The sequence below is a fragment of the Gopherus flavomarginatus genome, chromosome 1 (assembly GCF_025201925.1).
Source record: "Gopherus flavomarginatus isolate rGopFla2 chromosome 1, rGopFla2.mat.asm, whole genome shotgun sequence".
Lineage (NCBI taxonomy): Eukaryota > Metazoa > Chordata > Testudines > Testudinidae > Gopherus > Gopherus flavomarginatus.
Genome location: NC_066617.1, coordinates 202,046,023 through 202,064,671, shown reverse-complemented (window position 1 = coordinate 202,064,671; position 18,649 = coordinate 202,046,023). Strand labels below are relative to the sequence as shown.

The 18,649-nt window shown below is 38.2% G+C and overlaps 1 protein-coding gene across 4 annotated transcripts in view; it reads right to left on the bottom strand.

Annotated features, from left to right (window-relative positions):
- Nucleotides 1-609: 609 nt before the first annotated feature.
- IFNAR1 (interferon alpha and beta receptor subunit 1) overlaps nt 610-18,649 on the bottom strand; it is a 38,693-nt gene continuing 20,653 nt past the window's right edge. For all 4 annotated transcript variants that reach the window (XM_050929306.1, XM_050929314.1, XM_050929324.1 and 1 more), the window contains 7 exons: nt 15,607-15,754; nt 13,220-13,337; nt 12,143-12,342; nt 8,151-8,305; nt 6,947-7,094; nt 5,696-5,850; nt 610-1,692 (listed from right to left, as the gene is read on the bottom strand). In XM_050929306.1, the coding sequence (XP_050785263.1) occupies nt 1,465-1,692; nt 5,696-5,850; nt 6,947-7,094; nt 8,151-8,305; nt 12,143-12,342; nt 13,220-13,337; nt 15,607-15,754 (1,152 nt within the window). In that variant the 3' untranslated portion in view covers nt 610-1,464. The remainder of the gene's footprint in view (nt 1,693-5,695; nt 5,851-6,946; nt 7,095-8,150; nt 8,306-12,142; nt 12,343-13,219; nt 13,338-15,606; nt 15,755-18,649) is intronic.

Genomic DNA, 18,649 nt, shown 5'->3' with positions numbered 1-18,649 from the left:
ATTTTGAAAGAAACCAACAATTACCTATAGCAAGTTATAAATTTACATGAAAGCTGGAAGTGTGTGTCCTGGTTCTTACTCCAAGTCAACTTTCCCCATAAAACAGGAAACTATTTTTAAAATCCCACATTACAAGAATAAGAGTGGAAAAATTATCCACAAGACTGGAGTAAATTTTCTTTAAGTGTCAGTGCAGCATGTATCATGTTTTGTATAAACAAGAGCCCACTGATAAAGTAAGATCTGAGCTGGAAAAGTTTGTAAATGGTGACTATTCTTGCCATTCTGTCAGTCAAGAGGAATCATAAATCAAACTAGTAATTGCAGCGCAATCACAATGAGAAAACTAATTTACCCCAGCAATATACAAAAATCATTGAAGAATACACACGGAGGAATTATTTAAAGCAAAGATGATTCAACCATACCAGTCTCTAGAGATGTATATGTGGCAGCACAACATTAAAATCAGTTGGATTCAGGTTTATAAATTTTAGTGATCATTTGGTTTTATTGGGGGATTTAAAGGATCCAATTCTCCAAAGCTATTTCCATTTCATGGTTGTGGGTTTGCCCTTCATTTATGATCAGCAGGAATTCAACAACAAGTTAAAAAAAAAAGTTTGTTATTTTCAAATGTAGGAAAAAATTTCACATTTAAGTACATCTCAGTTGTGGGTAAAAATATTACAGCTTATGGGTATCTGGTTTCTAAATAGACACAAGTATAAGCTCCCTAACTTGCTTTGGCATTAAAGTGCATAATAGAATTTGCTCTGTTCTTACAAGGCTGAGAATTTACTTTTATGCACATCTGATTTGGAAGATCACTGTTTTATTCTGGATGTAGTGCTTGTTAGGCTAGAATGATCAAGACAAAGTTGCCCAAAACTATTCTTACAACAAGCATCCACTATTTTCCTTTAACTCCTCCAGCTAATATTTACCTGAGAAAAATCCCTTTTCTGCCTCTACCTCTGCGTGTTAGCTAAGGTAGCTGAATTGTCTAGGAAGAGGGCATATTGATAGTAATAAGTTTAAAGTTAACAGAATTGACACCAGCACATACAATGCACTACTGGCACCAGGATTTCCAAGAGCAGGCTTAAGGAAGAGTACATGTGTTGGCATCTACTACCAGCAACATAGATGGGCAAAGATTGTCTTTTCTGTGGAGACATCACAGGACTTTTGCTGATGTTACAGGATCCACATGGTAAACAGAAAGACTAGCACCAAATACCAACCAAAATGACCAGAAGAATATCCTTTTCCTGGAGGAGCAGTAGTAATATTTGTTCCTCACATTTAAGTCATTTTGCATTACTGAAAAGCAAAACTGGAAACTTTAGGACCAACAGTCTGACATCAGCCTGTCTTGGTCAGGCAATGACTCTTTCATATGTAATGAGAACAGCAAAATGCTAGTTAAGCTGCCAGTCTCAAGTTTGAGGTTATTTTTAGTTATGCTGTTTCCTGTTCTAGTGTTTCTTCTAACACTTTAATTCCAGAAGTATCATCATCATTAGAATAATTTCCTGAATCTCGAGTGCTCTGTTTTGAGTGTTTGTAGTCTTTAAAATCAGTTTGATCTGTTTCCTCTATAACAATATTCTCCATTATACAACAATTTTCTGTTGGCTCCTCTGAAGTTGACAGATATGGACTGTTGAATGGTTGTCCACCAAGGCACTGCAGATGGGGAGAATGGAAGGAAAGAGGAAAAAGATAATTATTAGTTATAAGCTTAAATATGGCGTTGGTTAATGCAGCTGCTTTGCAATCTTGTTCCCATTAGATTCTGTAGTACAATGATGTCCCTACTTATAATGATAGTATGGCACCTTTTTTTTTTTTTTTTTTAGGAATTAGTAACTTAGCTATAAAGGTTGCTTTGGTATGTAAATACAGACAAGTATTACAAAATGTCTTTAGATATGTTTCTAAACTAGTGTAAATGGTGTAAATGGTGGATTCTTGGTAATTTGAAGTCTTTAAATCATGATTTGAGGACTTTCGTAACTCAGCCAGAGGTTATGGGTGTATTACAGGAGTGGGTGGGTGAGGTTCTGTGGCCTGCAATGTGCAGGTCAGACTAGATGATCATGGTGGTTCCTTCTAGCCTTACAGTCTATCAATCTATATGGCCATAATTAATTTTTCTCATTTTTTTACTTTGCTAATAAGTATTAACAGTGTGCTCAGCAAAACACAAAAGACTATACAGACTCTAGCCCTTTGGAGCAGGGAGCTACTACACCACAAAAGTACACACTTTGAGACAGAGAAATAACTTAGTGCATTTGGGGACAGGGACGTGTTGGTAATAAGTAGGTACGTTTTTTGTTTTAAATTGATGTGGATAACATTTGCATGCTTTGTAAGGGGAGAAAAGGTTCTGAGGAAAAATTTGAAATAGACAGTGGGTGCTGGGGCACTTAGATAAGGGAAGAAGTTCCATCCAGTCTTATGCCCCTCAGTACTTTACAAATAGTGAACTGTTAACTCAACCCTAGACTAAAATATTTAAAATCGCTTCCTATGAAGGGGACACTTATAAATAAAAAAGCATTACGTGAACTGTGTTGCCAGTCTACAATTGACACAAACAGTTGAAATTTTGCCTTACAATGCAATTTACAGATAATTTGATAGTAGATATATTGTTTAATTCACAACTTGACTGATACTAATGTTTGTAAAGCACTATGTACCGTACGTGTTAAGGGCTTCATTGAGGCAGAAGTGCGCTGGGAACAAGGTTCACTGTTCAAGTGACATGCTGCCTTGTCAACAGCATAACATTCTCAGAGGCAACTAGAGAGTACTGTGAAAGCTGATTCTTGCAACACTTCAGCATTTGAATGCTGTGAGCCATAACATGTGCATCTTGTGAAGGTGCATGTGGAGGAAAAGGGCGCTCTCAAGCAAACCCAAGTTTTATGTGAATAACAAGTCCACTTCAAAAAGTATTTTTCCATACAAACGCTACTTGAATATGTACAGACTGAAGACAGTTTATAGGAAGTACCCCATGACGGTGGGAACTATTTTGAGGTAAAAGTGGAGCTTATGATTTGGAAGGAAGAAAAAGGCTTCCTTTTGTTCCATGATTACTTGCATACAGTTCTCAACGTAGTTACCTCTGAGCCTGACCTACTCCTGGTTTCAGTCACTGCAGCTTAAATGACCACAGGGTTATGGTTTGGGTGGGAGAAAGTGCCAGTGGCATCCCTCCCTTACAAGATATTTGTACTCTATCATTTCTGATGTTACTAGTGGATAGTGAGGGGATGTAACCACATTCCTTTCATCATACTGTTCCAGAACTGGACAGATGGGTGAAGTCAAAGAACTCCATCTCATCAACCCTGAAGGGGAAAATGAAAATTAAGTAATTGTAACTGGAGTTCGAGATGGATTCTGCATATTCACACTCTTGGGATGCACTGACTGGTGCAACTTGGACAGCGGACCTTCTCGTGGCAGTGCTAGAGTGCTTGTGTGCCCCTCCTAAGCCTCCCATCAGCATTTATGTTCTGAGAATGAGGCTATAAAAAGGGACACAGTCCCACCTGTCCCCCATAGAGCAAGGAATTAATTAGGACTTCACAAAAGGGGGAAGGCGGGCAGGGAGTGTGAGTATACAGAATCCATATCAAAAGAACTTTGGTTACAAGTAACCAACTTTTTTTTTTTTTTTTTTTTTTTTTGATTTTCCACTGAGCATTCCCTCTCATGAGATTGTTAAATACTGCTTGCCAAACTAAGGATGGAGGCACATAGCGTCCTAATTAAATAAAGATTGAAACACTACTCTATCAAACTGAGCATCAGATCTAGATACCAAATCTAAACTATAATGTTTAATGAAAGTGAGACATGAACCCCAAATGGCAGCTTACATATTTCAAAAAGAGGAACATGCCTAACATGCTACAGAGGTTACCAACCACTTTAGTTGAGAGAGTTCTGAGACCAGCAGGAGGAGAGAGAAGAGATCTTAACTCTACTCTATATGCTGTCTAAACCATCTAGACAAGGGCCGTGCAGAAACAGTTCAGCCTCTAAAGTTTCCAGCACAGGAAATGAACAATTTGGGAAAGGTCTAAACTCCCTAGTTCTAGCCAGATAACAAAACTATGTCTGAATGCTAATCTACACTCACCCTTATGAGCATGAGATCCAGGAAAGAAAACCAGTATATTGATTAAACATGAAAATCTGAAATTACTTTGGGATAAACTTGGGGTGAGGTCTAGGTACAACCTTGTCCTTATGAAAAACAGTAGAAAGAGTCTACCATCAAAACATACAGTCTATCTACAAGAATTATGGAACTGCAATTATAAAATTATTATAAAATTATTTTTATGGAGAGATGTTTGAAGGGTGGAGATAATTGTGTTAATACAAAGTTTAGATCCCATGGAGGAACTGGATTTCCTACTGGCAGCTACAAGTTCAATAAACCTTGCAAAACCTTTTAACGGTAATATGAAAAAAATATTTATCATTAATAGGTAAATGAAAAATTGCTACTGCTGCCAAGTGGACTAAGTGAGGAAACAGATTAACCCATAGATTTTAAGTGTAATAAATATTCTAAAATATATTGAATAGGAATGGATACAGGATCCCTATCCTAGTCAGTCAGCCATAAAATTTTTTTCTCCATTTAAAATCATAAAATTTTTTTAGTCTACTTTTCTAGAATCGATTAATACATGTTGCACACCTACAGAACAAGGTTTCTTAAAATCTGTTTTAAGTCCTATCATCCATGACACTAGATATAGTGATTTTGGATCTGGATGAAAAACCCTCCCTCTGCTGGGACAGCAAGCCCATCATTACTGGTACAGGTTTGTATTTCCCTCTGCATGAGTAGGAGGTTCATGTACTATTGCTGTCTTGGCCACACTAGAGCGACTGGTATCATTTTGGCCGAGTCTTGTATACTTTTTCCCCCTTCCTGCTAATGCTGAAGGTAGTGAAAAAGTTAACATTAACCAATCCCTCATCTGAGTAAACAGGTAAAAATGGAACTAAGATGAATAAAGGAGCTAAAGACTAAAAACGGAACCGTCTACAACAGCTACAGAAATTAAGCTCCTCATCCATCAACCACAGTGCAATTAGGAGTATTTGGGGGCAGAGGAGAATGGAACATGAGTTGGAGACTCAGAGGAACTCATGGGAAAGGAGCACTCCTCATGAACTTTCTTCATTCTCATCTACTCCACTTATTCTTTATCCATCAGCTAATAGAGGATGTAATGACCTATAAAAAGTAGGTTTTTTAAAGCAAAACCTGAAGCTTGGAAGAAAAACATTTGCACAAAGGTATTCCTTTATTTAAAACTAAAATTTGATACAGGCTTGTCCCCTTCTTTGGGTCAATTTGACAAGGTAGAAATCCTAAAATGTTATTTTGTAACGGCTTTCAATAGGCTTTCCCCTTTTTTCCATACAAATTGAAATATCTGCTTATTACAGATTTAGAGCAATCAGTAATAATCACAAAATATCAGACTAATTCACATATTTTATCATTAAACTCTTGGTATCTAATCTGGCAAGTCTCCCTGACACTATTCTTTCGAATAATGAATCAGAAATATTATGTGATGACATTCTAGTGTTCTTTGATCCTTGAAAAGTTACATTCTTGGAAAGATAGTCAACACCTTACCTCTATGTTTGAAGGAGGTTTGCATGATGGAAAGAATGCATATCTGATCCGTTTAGATATATAATATACACCAAAAATCAAAAATGATGCAAAAAAGAAGAAGGCAATCATGGCGATTACAAAGGTTTTCAAAATAGTCAGAGGTGAAGTTTTATCTAAAAAATAAGGAAATAATCATTAATTTATTTAGATATTCATGAAGTGCCCTATCACCAAGATCTTTATATTTAAAGATCATATACAATGTAAAGGCTACACCATAAAACTTCACATTTACACAGTGTTTTACTTCTTGAAAGTATTACATGAACATGAATAAATCTTCACACCATCCCAATAGCTCAGAGCAGTCTACTGAAACAAAGCAAAAGGTTTTCAGCACCAAATATAAATACATAGAAACTGCCATTTTGAATCAAAGCCAAGGTCCATCTAGTCCAGTTCCCTGTCTGACAGTGGCCAGTACAGATGCCCCAGAGCAAAATATAAGAACCACACAGTAGGCAGATGTGGGACAATTTGCCTCTCACATAGGTGTCTTCCTGATTAATAGTTGAGATTGCCCTAAACTTTGAAGCATGAAGTTTAATACCCCTTCCAAAATTTGTCAACAACAATAATTCTGGATATTCTTGATATCTAATCCCTTTTGAAAACTTGTTAAATTCTTGGCTTCAATGACTTCTTGTGGCAACAAATTCCACAATAATTTAGTTTAAGCATTAATGGGACAAACATATTTTAAGAAATTCACCTACTGAAGAAATACAAACACTTAAAAAAATTAAGTTTAAGCTCAGATGGAACGGGGTAGCACAGTGTTTCACAGCGCCAGGTATCCCCAGCAGCTTGTCACAGGACCATATTCTGCTGCCTTTAATCAGGATATTATTTTCTCTATTTAAGGCTTCATCTCATCAGGTGCCTCAATCAGCAAAGCACTGCAGTGTGTGCTTAACTTTAAGCAGGTATGTAGGCCATTGAAATAATCAGGGCCAGAATTCTCAGCACCTTGCAGGATCAAGTGGATTTTCCACTGGCATCAAGTAGATTTGTGGAGTAAGAAACTAAGTGTTTTAACATGAGTAAGGGTGGTAGAATCCAGCTCTTAATTCCAGAGAATTGTAAGCATCAGAGAATAAGCTTTCTTTTGAGGAACCTGGGATTTACTAACGTGTTTCACTCATTCTATATAAAAATTTCTGAACTGAGTTTCAATATATCCCAAACATATATTTAAACTTTTCATACCATTAAGCGTTTTAATACATTCCACATCACTAAAATGACCATCTTTTTTATATGCTGGTGAAAATGCTTGCACTTTCAAACAGTACAAAACCAAGGGTGTCAAGTCAGAGATTGTGAATAATAACTGTTGTTCTTCTTTGATTTTCTCCTGAAAGAAAAATAAGAAATGCAAGTAAAAAACAGTACAAGAATGATTCAACTGTATTAAAAATTGTAAGCAATGCAATACTGAAAAATAATTTTTGTATAATGTTAATTATATTTCACTCTCAAATCAAAATTTTCAATTTCAAAACCACATTTAGAAAGTATTAATCCACAAACTAACCATTTTCACTATTTTGCAAAGGTACTTGCAAAAGTACACTTCAAAGTTTGTGTTGTATAGACATCAAACTTTCTGGTATGTTTAAAGTGTTCTGCTCTCTTTTCACATGTGCATTCTTATTGTAGTCTTGTAAAACAAAGTTAAGGAGTTTATTATACAAGTTTAAAAATGGAAAATCACATCAAAATGTCAACTAAAAATGTGTAAATTTATAAATGCAGAGAAATTCAGTCTAACCGTAGCTCTGAATTAACTAGAAATGCTATACAAACTTCAGTGCTGAGAATTTAAAAAAAGAGAATATTTTTAGATCAATAGGGAAATAGTTCAACTAGTATTATGCCAGCTTTTTTGTTCTGTCTTGGACTGATATAAGAATTACTGTTTTTTGAACTGAGTGGCCCTAAAATTACCTATACAGAACTTCAGAAAGAAGTTACTTACTGAAGCAATTTTTTTCTCTAAAAGCCCGATCCTGCACCAGTGAAGTCAATGAGAGCATTATAAATTACTTCAATGTGCACAGGGTCAGATCCTAAATAAACTGTTTCCAGAGAGCCATGCAGTCAACTACTCAAAAATGATCCATCAGCAGCCATTCGTGCAAGATTCCTAAAATGACTGTACAGACACAATGTAGGATCATAAAGGATAACTGTCATCAACCAACCAATATTACCATCTCTTTGCCTACTTTATGATGTATACATCCCAGCAAGATTTTACATTTTATGTGAGCTCTGCAAGAAGAAAATCATATACCAGACTCTTTTTTTAATTAAACTTTTTAAGGGGGAAGGTCTTAGTGTAACATTAAAATCATGCTACTTATTATTACACCTTTTTAATTAAAGAAGTTTGAAAAAGTTTTTTTACCTTAGTATCTGAAGAATTTTTCCAGTACAGAACCCGGTAAGATAAGTCATAAAATTCACTCATGGACTTATTTTCAGACTCTCCTGGAGGAGTGAGTTGGATACGAAGTGAATCCTTACTGGAGCTTACTGTTACGCTTGGAGGGCCAATTTCATCTTAAAAGATTTCACACACACACACAAAAAGTTACAAATCTGTTAGCTACAACATGTAAGTAAAAAATGTTACAGCTGTGATTAAACCCATTAACAGCAAAGATTTTCAGATTTATGGCTAGAAATCTGGCTTTTACTAGCATCTTTACAAAAACAAATAGGGGGAGATGGGAAAGCAGGCACAATGATGTAAATGTTTAACCCTAATGTTTCAGCATTAATATTGTATTTGTTATTTTTGAGCTTTCGGTCACACTATGAAAGATATTTTGAAGTTGTGATATATATCAGTCAAAATAGAGCTACTGAAATTTTAAAACATGCGTTGCAATATCTACTTAATAGTTTAATTTAATACGGAGAGCTAATGAAAACATGAAAATATTTTTATTTATACTAGCAGGATAAAAACAAGTACGAGTCACCAGATGGCACTGTTAGACTTAGTTATTTTTTCCTTAATGTGCAAACACTATCCATTCTTTGAAGAACTGCTGTATTGCTGTTAATTTTTGAGGTAAAGTATGTGTTCTGTTGGGGGAGCTGTTGCAAACAGCAGGAGAGTTTGCGCTCTGTCTCATTTCCTCTGTCTAAAGTCAATTCTTGGGGCAGAGCTTCTTCCTGAGAACCAGACACTGATCTATAGATCGCGATTTCTGAAAGGGGATTACATGCATGCTATTTGTGATCACCTGTGTTCAAAAGATTGGTGTATATAGCATAACACAAACAAGTTGAACTAATATACCCAGACTCCAAACCACCACTTTCTTCCCCAATGGGAAGCCAGCATGCAAGGCCCTCAAATCTACCACCCAGCAACAATTACAAGGACTATGGGCTTGGCTACACTTGAGAGTTACAGTGCTGGTGGTGGCTTTACAGCGCTGTAACTTACTCCCCATCCACACTGACAAGGCACATACAGCGCCGCATCTCCCTGGCTACAGCGCTGCATGTACTTCACCTCGACGAGAGGAATAAAGAGAACAGCGCTGCTCTTGCAGCACTGGGGCGCCAGGGTAAACAGTGATTAATCTTACTACGCTGTAACTGACCTCCAGAACCTTCCCATAATGCTTTTTAAGTAAAGATAAGACTCTCTCTTTTGTTGTGAACTCGGGATCCCGGAGCTGCTTATCTAAAAAACAAACACAGCTACTGTTTGCTCGAGCAGAGATGGATGAATGTCCACAGCTAGTGTTTGCTTGAGGAGAGAAGCAGCCTGGAGGGAGGGCCGGGGGGGCCGTTTTGGAGCAGCTGCTTATCTGGTCTGAAGGCTATTTGCATTTAGTGAATGAGAGAGGGGTGGCAGACGGGGTTGAAACTTTTAAAATGATTGAAGGTTGGTGCTGTGTATCTTCAAGTTCTTAGAACTTGCAAGGCAGGGAGCTGACACAGTGTCAGCTCCAAAAATCCACTCTGTTTCCCCTACTCTCCCTGTCACAGTCCACCCCAATCCCCTCTTTTGAAAAGCACATTGCAGCCACTTGAATGCTGGGATAGCTGCCCATAATGCACCACTCCCAACACCGCTGCAAATGCTGCAAATGTGGCCACACTGCAGTGCTGGTAGCTGTCAGCGTGGCCACACTGCAGCGCTTTCCCTACACAGCTGTACGAAGACAGCTTTAACTCCCAGCGCTGCACACCTGCAAGTGCAGCCAAACCTTATGACAGTCTTTGTGCTTCTTAAACTGATCAACTGGATTAGGAAGCAGTTCCTCTTTTACCCCCAGAGGTATAAGCCAGGCGAGAAGCATTATTGATTTTCAGCCTTCAGTAAAAGAGTAAGAAAAGCCAAATCTTACAAGGTAGTGATCTCCAACCTTTTTATGTCCAAGATCACTTTTTGAATCTGAAGGCAACCCAGGATCTACCCCGCCCCTTCCCCAAAGCCCTGCCCCGCTCACTCCATTCCCCCCTCTCCATTGCTCACTCTCCCCCACCCTCACTTTCAGTGGGCTGGGGCAGGGGGCTGGGGTGCAGCAGAGGGCTCACGGCTGGGGGTTCAGGGTGCATGATGGGGCATGGGGTGCTGGCTCCGGAAGGGGGTTCAAGGCTGGGGGTTGGGGTGTGGCCTCCTGCCAGGCAGCACTTACCTCTGGTGGCTCCCAGTTGGTGGCAGCTGCCTACTCCAGTCTCACACCACTCCCGGAAGAGGCCAATGCACCCCTGTGGGGGACGTGGCTCTGCATGCTGCCCCTCTCTGTGAGCACCACCCCCACAGCTTTTCCAGCCAATGGGAGCTGCAGGGGAGGTGCTTGCAGGCAGGAGCAGCGCGCAGTAGGAGACCTCTACCTTCCCACCCCTGGGTCAGCAGGTCTGCACTGGCCGCTTCTGGGAACAGGCTGGGGCTACAGTAGGCAGAGGGAGTGCCTTAGCAGCAACCACACTGCACTGCCGGTGATCACGGCCAACCGGTTGGTAACCACTGTTATAAGGTAATGTTTTCTCAGCCTTTTCAGGTTGAAACTCCTTAATTCCAAGTATAAAACACTTTTATAGTAAATGTAAAGGTGTTGAAAAAAATTAACAAATGATAAAACCGATAAGCCTATATAATTTGTTTGTGCATTGAAAGGTTGACAAAATAGAGGACACTGAAAAGTAAGGTGTGCAAGGAGTGCCAGAGTAAGATCTTTATTTTAGATCAGCAGTTTTCAAACTGTGGGTTCAGGACCTCGAAGTGGATTGTAACCCCATTTTTATGGGGTTGCCAGAGCCAAAGCCTGAGCCCAACCTCCTGGGGCTGAAGGCCTGGGATTTTGGGCTTCCACACCCAGGGCAGTGGGGTTTGGGCAGACTCAAACTTCAGTCCTCCCTCCTGGAGTCATGCAGTAATTTCTGTTGTCAGAAGGGGGTCGTGGTGCAATGAAGTTTGAGAACCCGTTTTAGATTGTAGTAAAGTTTTCAGTGCCTTGCAACCCTCTCTCCAGTCGTCATTTTTATAACTTCCCTGGGAGTTGCAAACCACTAGTTAGAAATAAAATTTTTATTAAAGCTAATGTTAAAAAAAATTATATAAAACATAGGCTGAGAAAAGAGTGTCTATATATCTGGGTATAGTGCTAAGATTTTAAAAACAAACTTTGTATTTGTGGGTAGTCATAAGATACATATAGTGCATAGTCAGCAATAACCCAAATTTTGGTGAATGAATTTAAGAATACAGTTTAGATATTTAGCATCCATGCATTCAGGTACATTACTTATGAAAAACATTATACAGAGAGTTGGTGGTGAAAAGTAAAATATATCATTGAGAATTTAGGATAGGTTGTCCATTTAGAGAAAAACAAAGTCCACCAGGAAAGTATGAGAGTTACTTTCCCAACTGTGCCTACTTTAGAGCATAAACTAGAATACATATAAGGACCAGATCTGTAAGAAATCCCTCCTCCCACATTTACAGCACACCACAATTAACTGGTTTTCTAGTTTCCCCCTTCTCTGACATCAGGAACTCATCCAAAGCAAATGCCAGATTAGAGGGACTCCAGCAATGATCTGGTATGCTAAGATTTACATAACAAAATGATTAATGTAATATAGTTAATAAATGAGGAAAGTTAAAGTATGCAAAAAGTGCAGAAGATGCTGTGCATCTCAATTATAGTAAGTAATTTGCTATTTTCAAGCCAGGAGTGAAATCCCAGCTCCACTGGAATCAATGGACAAAGTTCCCACTGGCTTCAGTGGTGCCAGTTTTTCACCCAGTGTTTCTACAGGGGAACTATAAAAATAAGAAAGCTATTAAAGATGAAAATGAGTAGACTGAATGCAGATACTAACGATGTACAAATCAACTGAGAAAAGAAAAATATATCCACTTACTTACTACACAAGGATCCACTTTTATTTCATTAGACCAACGTGATTTATTATATCCGTTCATAGCTTGTACACGGAGAAAGTAAATTCCACTAATGGCTATGTCAGATGAGAAGTCACACTGTGTAGCAGTGATGTTTTCACATCCAGAAATAGAGATCCATTTATCTGAATAGTCTTCAGAAAGACTCTTTAAATATCCACTAGAATAAATGACATTTTGTGGTCAATATGAACTCCCTAGTCTAATCAAACTAACAATAGTTTTCATTTAAATTACAGTTGAATGAATATGTCCATTTCTGTTCACTGTTTCTAGGCAAACACATGTAATGACTGTGTAAATTTATGTCAAAGACTTCTTCAAAGTCCAAAGCTGTATCATGCAGTTCTCTGTCAACTATTTTGCTGACATGTTCAAAGCATTCCATAAGAACTCAATCTTTTCTATGGAATGTTCATTCTTAATTATAATGAAGAGTGGGAAAAATATATTAAATGCAACATTTCAGTGAAAAACTGAATCAATCAGGACATTTAAATTTAGATGAGGACAGCAACATTTGTACACGCACTGCACATACCCCAAATATATTAAGTTACACATTTGCAGCCTAACCATTAATAGTGTTTGAAAATCCCAGAGTATATGTAATGTGGGTACGTTAAAATTTCTTTGAGGACTTTAACATTTGCATTTTCTGACTTTCACATGTTTAAGTTCTCAACTTCAACTCACCGATTTCCTTGGTGTTAAGGCAGATTAGCAAAGTGTTCATCTTATCGAAATAGTATCTGGTACACATTTAGAAGCCTAGCCTGCAGGTGTTCAAAACTTCAGAGAGAATCTGAGTGCTGTGAACTTCAGTGATCAAACATTGGTATTATTCTTGTAAGCACACCACATGGGTGACTGGATGAAGTATCCATTACCTCAATGAGTACATCAGGATACTTTTCTGAATATCATACTTGAATTTCTAGGAATACTTAGCTTCATAGGCCTAATCGAGGGCAATTTAGAATCGTCACGTTTAAAGTCTACTTAAGCAGCAAGGCTTTAAAAACTATTTAACTTACCTGAGATATTGTACAGTAAAGCTCACATTTTGATCATACTGATTATCCCAGGACAGAAGAAACTTCATGTTCAAAGCATGAACTTCCACATTCATTGGATAAGGTAGTACATTCCATGCTAAAATGCAAAGAAAACAAAACTCACCATCGTCAAGAAGTCTTAAGTCATGTACACTTATTTTTCCTCACAGTAAGAAAATCTGCATGCTATATTTTAAATAACTGTGTGAATAGAACTTTAAAATATTCGGTGATTTGCCATCATAGCAGTGGGCGCACACAGCTGGTTAAGTCATAGTGGTATGTAGCTCTCAAAGGGTTCTCTAGGAAAGCATCAATTTTTAAATCAACAGAGAATATTAGACAGCACAAAAACATTAGAAAATGGAAATATGATGAGAAGTCAGTTTCAGTGAGAATCTGGCTGGAAAAATGTACATAAATACAAATTTACAAATTACATATTCTGGAAGATCTGCAAATAAAGAACGCTATGATGCAATGATGATGTTCTCGTCGTAACATTATTTCAGATCTGGGGGATTTTACACAGTGCAAAATTTAGCTATATAAAAGTAAGGAATCTGGAACAACAGACAATTCACTTCAAGCAAAATGTAAACTGAAACTGAGGTTAGCAATAAATATATTCTATATTACCATATAAAAAGTAGTTTCAGATTCCAATTCCTTGGTTGCCGTCTGTGACAAACCATAGCAATGGCATACTTTAAACATGAATTCCATTGTCAATTAATGGACCAGAGTAAGAAACTCCACAGCAAACCAATAAAAGACAGCATAGCTAGTGGACTTTTTCTAAAGATGTCACAAATTAAGCAAGATAGAACTTGGTCTGCACTTGGATAGGATACCAGCAAGGAAAATCATGGTGCTACATGAAAGTGTGTTGGTGATGAACACGCCTGCCTTTCCCTGCCCCACCCCTTGGGAGATAGTATTGAACCAAATATTTAACAGCGGTATTATGAGGCAGGGCACTCTGGTGGAGGTACATAAAACCATGTCCAGACCTTTGTGGTCATTAAAGGTCTCATGTCACTTTTTTGAATGATGCTGTTTACTGGTTTTAAAGAAGTCTACTATATGTACAACACAGTAATGCTGATAATTTAACCAAAGTTTACAAGCTGAAAAACGTAAGCCTTACACAGCTGAACATTACCATGACGTTTTCTGCAAGAAGAGGGATGTTAACCCTATTAAAATTCCAAATTAGATAACTGCATTAGAAATTCTTCTTGTGAAGACAGCTAACTAAATAAATATTATTTCCTAGTCTTTTCTCTCTTATCAGAATGAAAGCAGCATTTATCAATATATGTTAGTTTTATTTGTTCAGTAAGCCCTAACTCAGATCTACCATGTTTCCTGCAAGTTCCACTGAACTAGGGCATTGGCACTAAGAAGATAATTCTTTTTTTAAACTCATACTTGTTTCTGCTTTGAGGTAGCAGATTTAGTTACTGTTCTTCTACTGCTTTAACTGTTTATTTTTGTAATGCATGAAAAAAAAATCATTTATTTGGGTTTCATCAGTTACTTGAAACTTTTAAAATAAGTGTTTCAAGGATAAACCAGCTCCAGCTTCTGGAAAAAAAGGAGGAAACCTTCCCTGGGAAAAAAGTTATCCCAAAACTGTCTCCAAAAGGATTTCTTCTACCTCTCCTGAATCATCTGGGACCAATCACACTCTGACTGGATTCTGGACCAGGTGTGCCACTTGTCTCATTCAGTACTAAAAGTCCTATATTCCTACATACGCAATATGAAGAGTGTAGAATCCTTTCAATGTCTATTTTAAAAAAATAAGTCACTTGGACAGATGATAAATGCACTTTGCAAGACAATTCATGAGCTGCAAGCAAATACATTCTAAATCACTTTTTGGGGCTTCAGAACAAAAAAAAGTCAGGGTTTGCACAAAAATGGCATGTTAACTTGGCAAAATCATACATTTCAACTACATGAATTCAGTTTTTCCACATATGCACAACAATATCTTACAGGAATTGAACAAAGTTTTATCCTAAACCAAAATTCACAAATACGGGAATATTTGTTTCTGCATCTAGGAGCACAATAGAACCACGATAATCTAAATGTAATGGTGGACACTGAATATGTTTGGGTAACTGAAAATTCCTTTCACTATCAAAAGCCTCAGTATATGCTGAAAGACATTAAGCTGTCCATAACAGGGAGTTTGGATAACTGATATTCAAATTATCAAGGTTACATGGAAATCAGTAGAAATGTTGGTAATTTTGCACAGTTCTTCTACTTTGGAGCAATGGATTTTGCAACCCATCAAGCTAGTTGTAGGATTTGATTACTAGAGAGTTTAAAGGATTTTTATTCCTTACCTTTATCTGTAGTTTTAATGCAGTACACTGGACTGAAGGAACCTATTTTTCTTTCAGAAGTTATGCGTGCTTGAACCTTCAGACAGTAAGTAGTCTCTGGTGCAAGATCATAAATTGTGTCTCTGCGATTAATAGTTTTGCTTTTTGGCTGCAATACATACAGAAAAACAGTTTTAAACAACATATTGAGGAAATTGTTCTTTCCCAAACAGCCTCAACTTGTGACAAAAAGTCTTACTGTCCTGAAGAATCACTTGACGTCACCCACACATATGACATTTGGATACATTCAGACATTAGGGATAAGGTAATATTTCATTTATACTATATTATTGGCATGCTAATGTAATTTTGCATGTTTAATTTGTGGGAAATAATTGTGAACCATCTTAAGTTACAGTATACTCAAAACTTACCTGAAACTTACAAGAAGTACAGAATGGAAAGAAAAAAGCTTTAAATGTCTGAACAAAATAAATTGACTCCATGTTTTTGTAAAGCTTTCTGCAATGTTGAAGTGAATTTAAATAGTTCCCTATTTGATAACAGTTTGCTATAGAAAGTAATCCCAGAAATAGATTTATATTTTTCTTATGCTGTAGTAAGTTTTGCATGTCAAACGATACAAAATTTCTCTCTACTCTTAACATTCTGAAAAGTAATTTCTTATCTGATTGAGATTTTCCCAACTTTCCTATACCAGTCAGACAAATGTATAAATCCTTTCTCTGCCACAAAGCAAGAAGACAGAAGAGAAAATAAAAAAAGCAGGAAAAGGTCAGCCTGTACAGTTCAGCGAAATAATGGTAACAAATGACCTTAAAATGTATAGACTTTCCATACACCCAGTTCATATACCTCCTATGACGTCATATACCTTGACACCACCCGCACATATGACATTTGGATACATTCAGACATTAGGGATAAGGTAACAAATGACCTTAAAATGTATAGACTTTCCATACACCCAGTTCATATACCTCTCTTCTAAAGATAAGAAATGGGATTTTCCTTTCAGAAGTGGTAAGATCTTGCAACCTTTCACCCTGAATGTTATAGCATGCTAGCTATAGAGGATCTGTGCTCCAGTTTTCCAGTGTGTAAAATGAGGATAATGATACTTATTCTCCTCTGCAGAGTCCTTTAAGCTCTACTGAGAAAGGCTTTGTCTACACTGGAACCTGAACAACAGAACTTTTGTCATTCATGTGTGTGAAACTCCCCTCCCCCACCCCAAAACAACACAAGTTTTGTCAACAAAAAGTGCCAGTGTGCACAGCGCTTTGTTAGCAGGAGAACTCTCCTGCTGACAAAGTTACTGCCGCTCATTGGGATCCTGCCGGCATACAGCAGCTACACTGTGTGCCTTTTAGTGGCATGGCTGTAGCAACACAGTTGTGTCACTGAAAGGTGTGTAGTGTAGACACAGCTGAAGAGTAGTGTTGTAGCCATGTCGGTCCCAGGAAATCAGAGGCCATATCTACTCTAGTGAGCTTACCGAGGTACCAATGCAGCTTTGCTGCTGTGTATCACTCATTTAGCCGCTCTATGCTGATGGGAGAGAGCTCTCCCATCAACATAGCGCTGTGCACACTACCGCTTATGCCAGCAAAACTTATGTCACTCAGGGGTGTGTTTTTTGACTCCCCTGAAATACGTTTTGCTGGCATAAGTGGTAGTGTAGACATGGCCAGAGAGACAAGGTGGGTGAAGTAATCTCTTTTATTGAACCAACTTCTGTTGGTGAGAGAGACCAACTTTCGAGCTTACACAGAGCTCTTCTTCAGGTCTGGGAAATGTACTCAGTGTCACAGCTAAACACAAGGTGGAACAGATTGTTCAGCATAAGCAGTTAACATACATTTTAAGGGACCATTCAAGGCAAAGTTGGCCGTTAACACCACTCCAGTCATGGGGGGAAATGAAACACCACTCCAGTTAACACCACTCCAGTCATAGGGGGGAAGGCAGCTGGGGGGCGTTACTGAATTATAGATTGTTGTAATAAGCCATAAAATCTCTGTTCAGTCCTTGATTTTTAGTGTCTAGCAAAGCTATGAATTTAAGCTCCCTGCGTCATCTTATTTGAGAGAGTGTAGGGATTGTCTGGCTTCACCCACATAGTTGTTATTGGGGCATTTGAGTTGGGTTCCAGTGTGGGGTGGTAGCTGACAACTAGAGGTGTGCAGTCAGATGAAGTTTTATATAGAAACCCCTAGCTGTCACTTGCCACCCCCTGTTGGAACACATATGGGGTATCAAACAACAACCACCCATACTCAGTGGGGACCCCTAGCTTGAAATAAATCCTTTCCTGAAACCCCTCTTCTGGCCTTCAAACAACCCCCCCACCCCATCGTCTCCAAGCTCATCATCAGAAGCAAGCTCCCCACAAACCTGGACACCAACTCAGGTGGTGCCAGACCCTGCCAGAACAGATGCAAAATCTGCAGACATATCTGCACTGCTATGATGATCAACACACCTTTCAAGATCCATGGATCCTAAACATGCCTACCACAACATATGGTATACCTCATCCAGTGCACTAAATACCCCAACAAGAACTATGTGGGTGAAACCAGACGATCACTATACTCTTGAATGAACTCTCACAAGAAAGTGATAAAAGACAAAAAATACCCCACTGTCTGGGGTGAACACTTCAAGAAGTGATCACTCTATATCTGAGAATGAGGACTGAAAGGTCAAAGAAAACCTGCACAATACCTTCAAATGATGAGGCTGGGACTTAAATTCATAACTTTGCTAGACACTAAAAATTAAGGACTCAGTAGACACTTTATAGCTTATTACAACCATCTATAACCCACTAACAAATCCTCCAAGCTGGCCCCCCACACACACTTCCTTTCCCCCATTTCTGGAGGCCTGTTAACAGGCCACATCACCTTGAATAGTCCCTTGAAACATGCGTTAACTACTTATACTAAACAATTTGTTCCACCTTTTATTTAGCTGTGACACTTTAAGTACCCTTCCCAGATGGGAAGAAGAAATCTGTGCAAGCTTGAAAGCA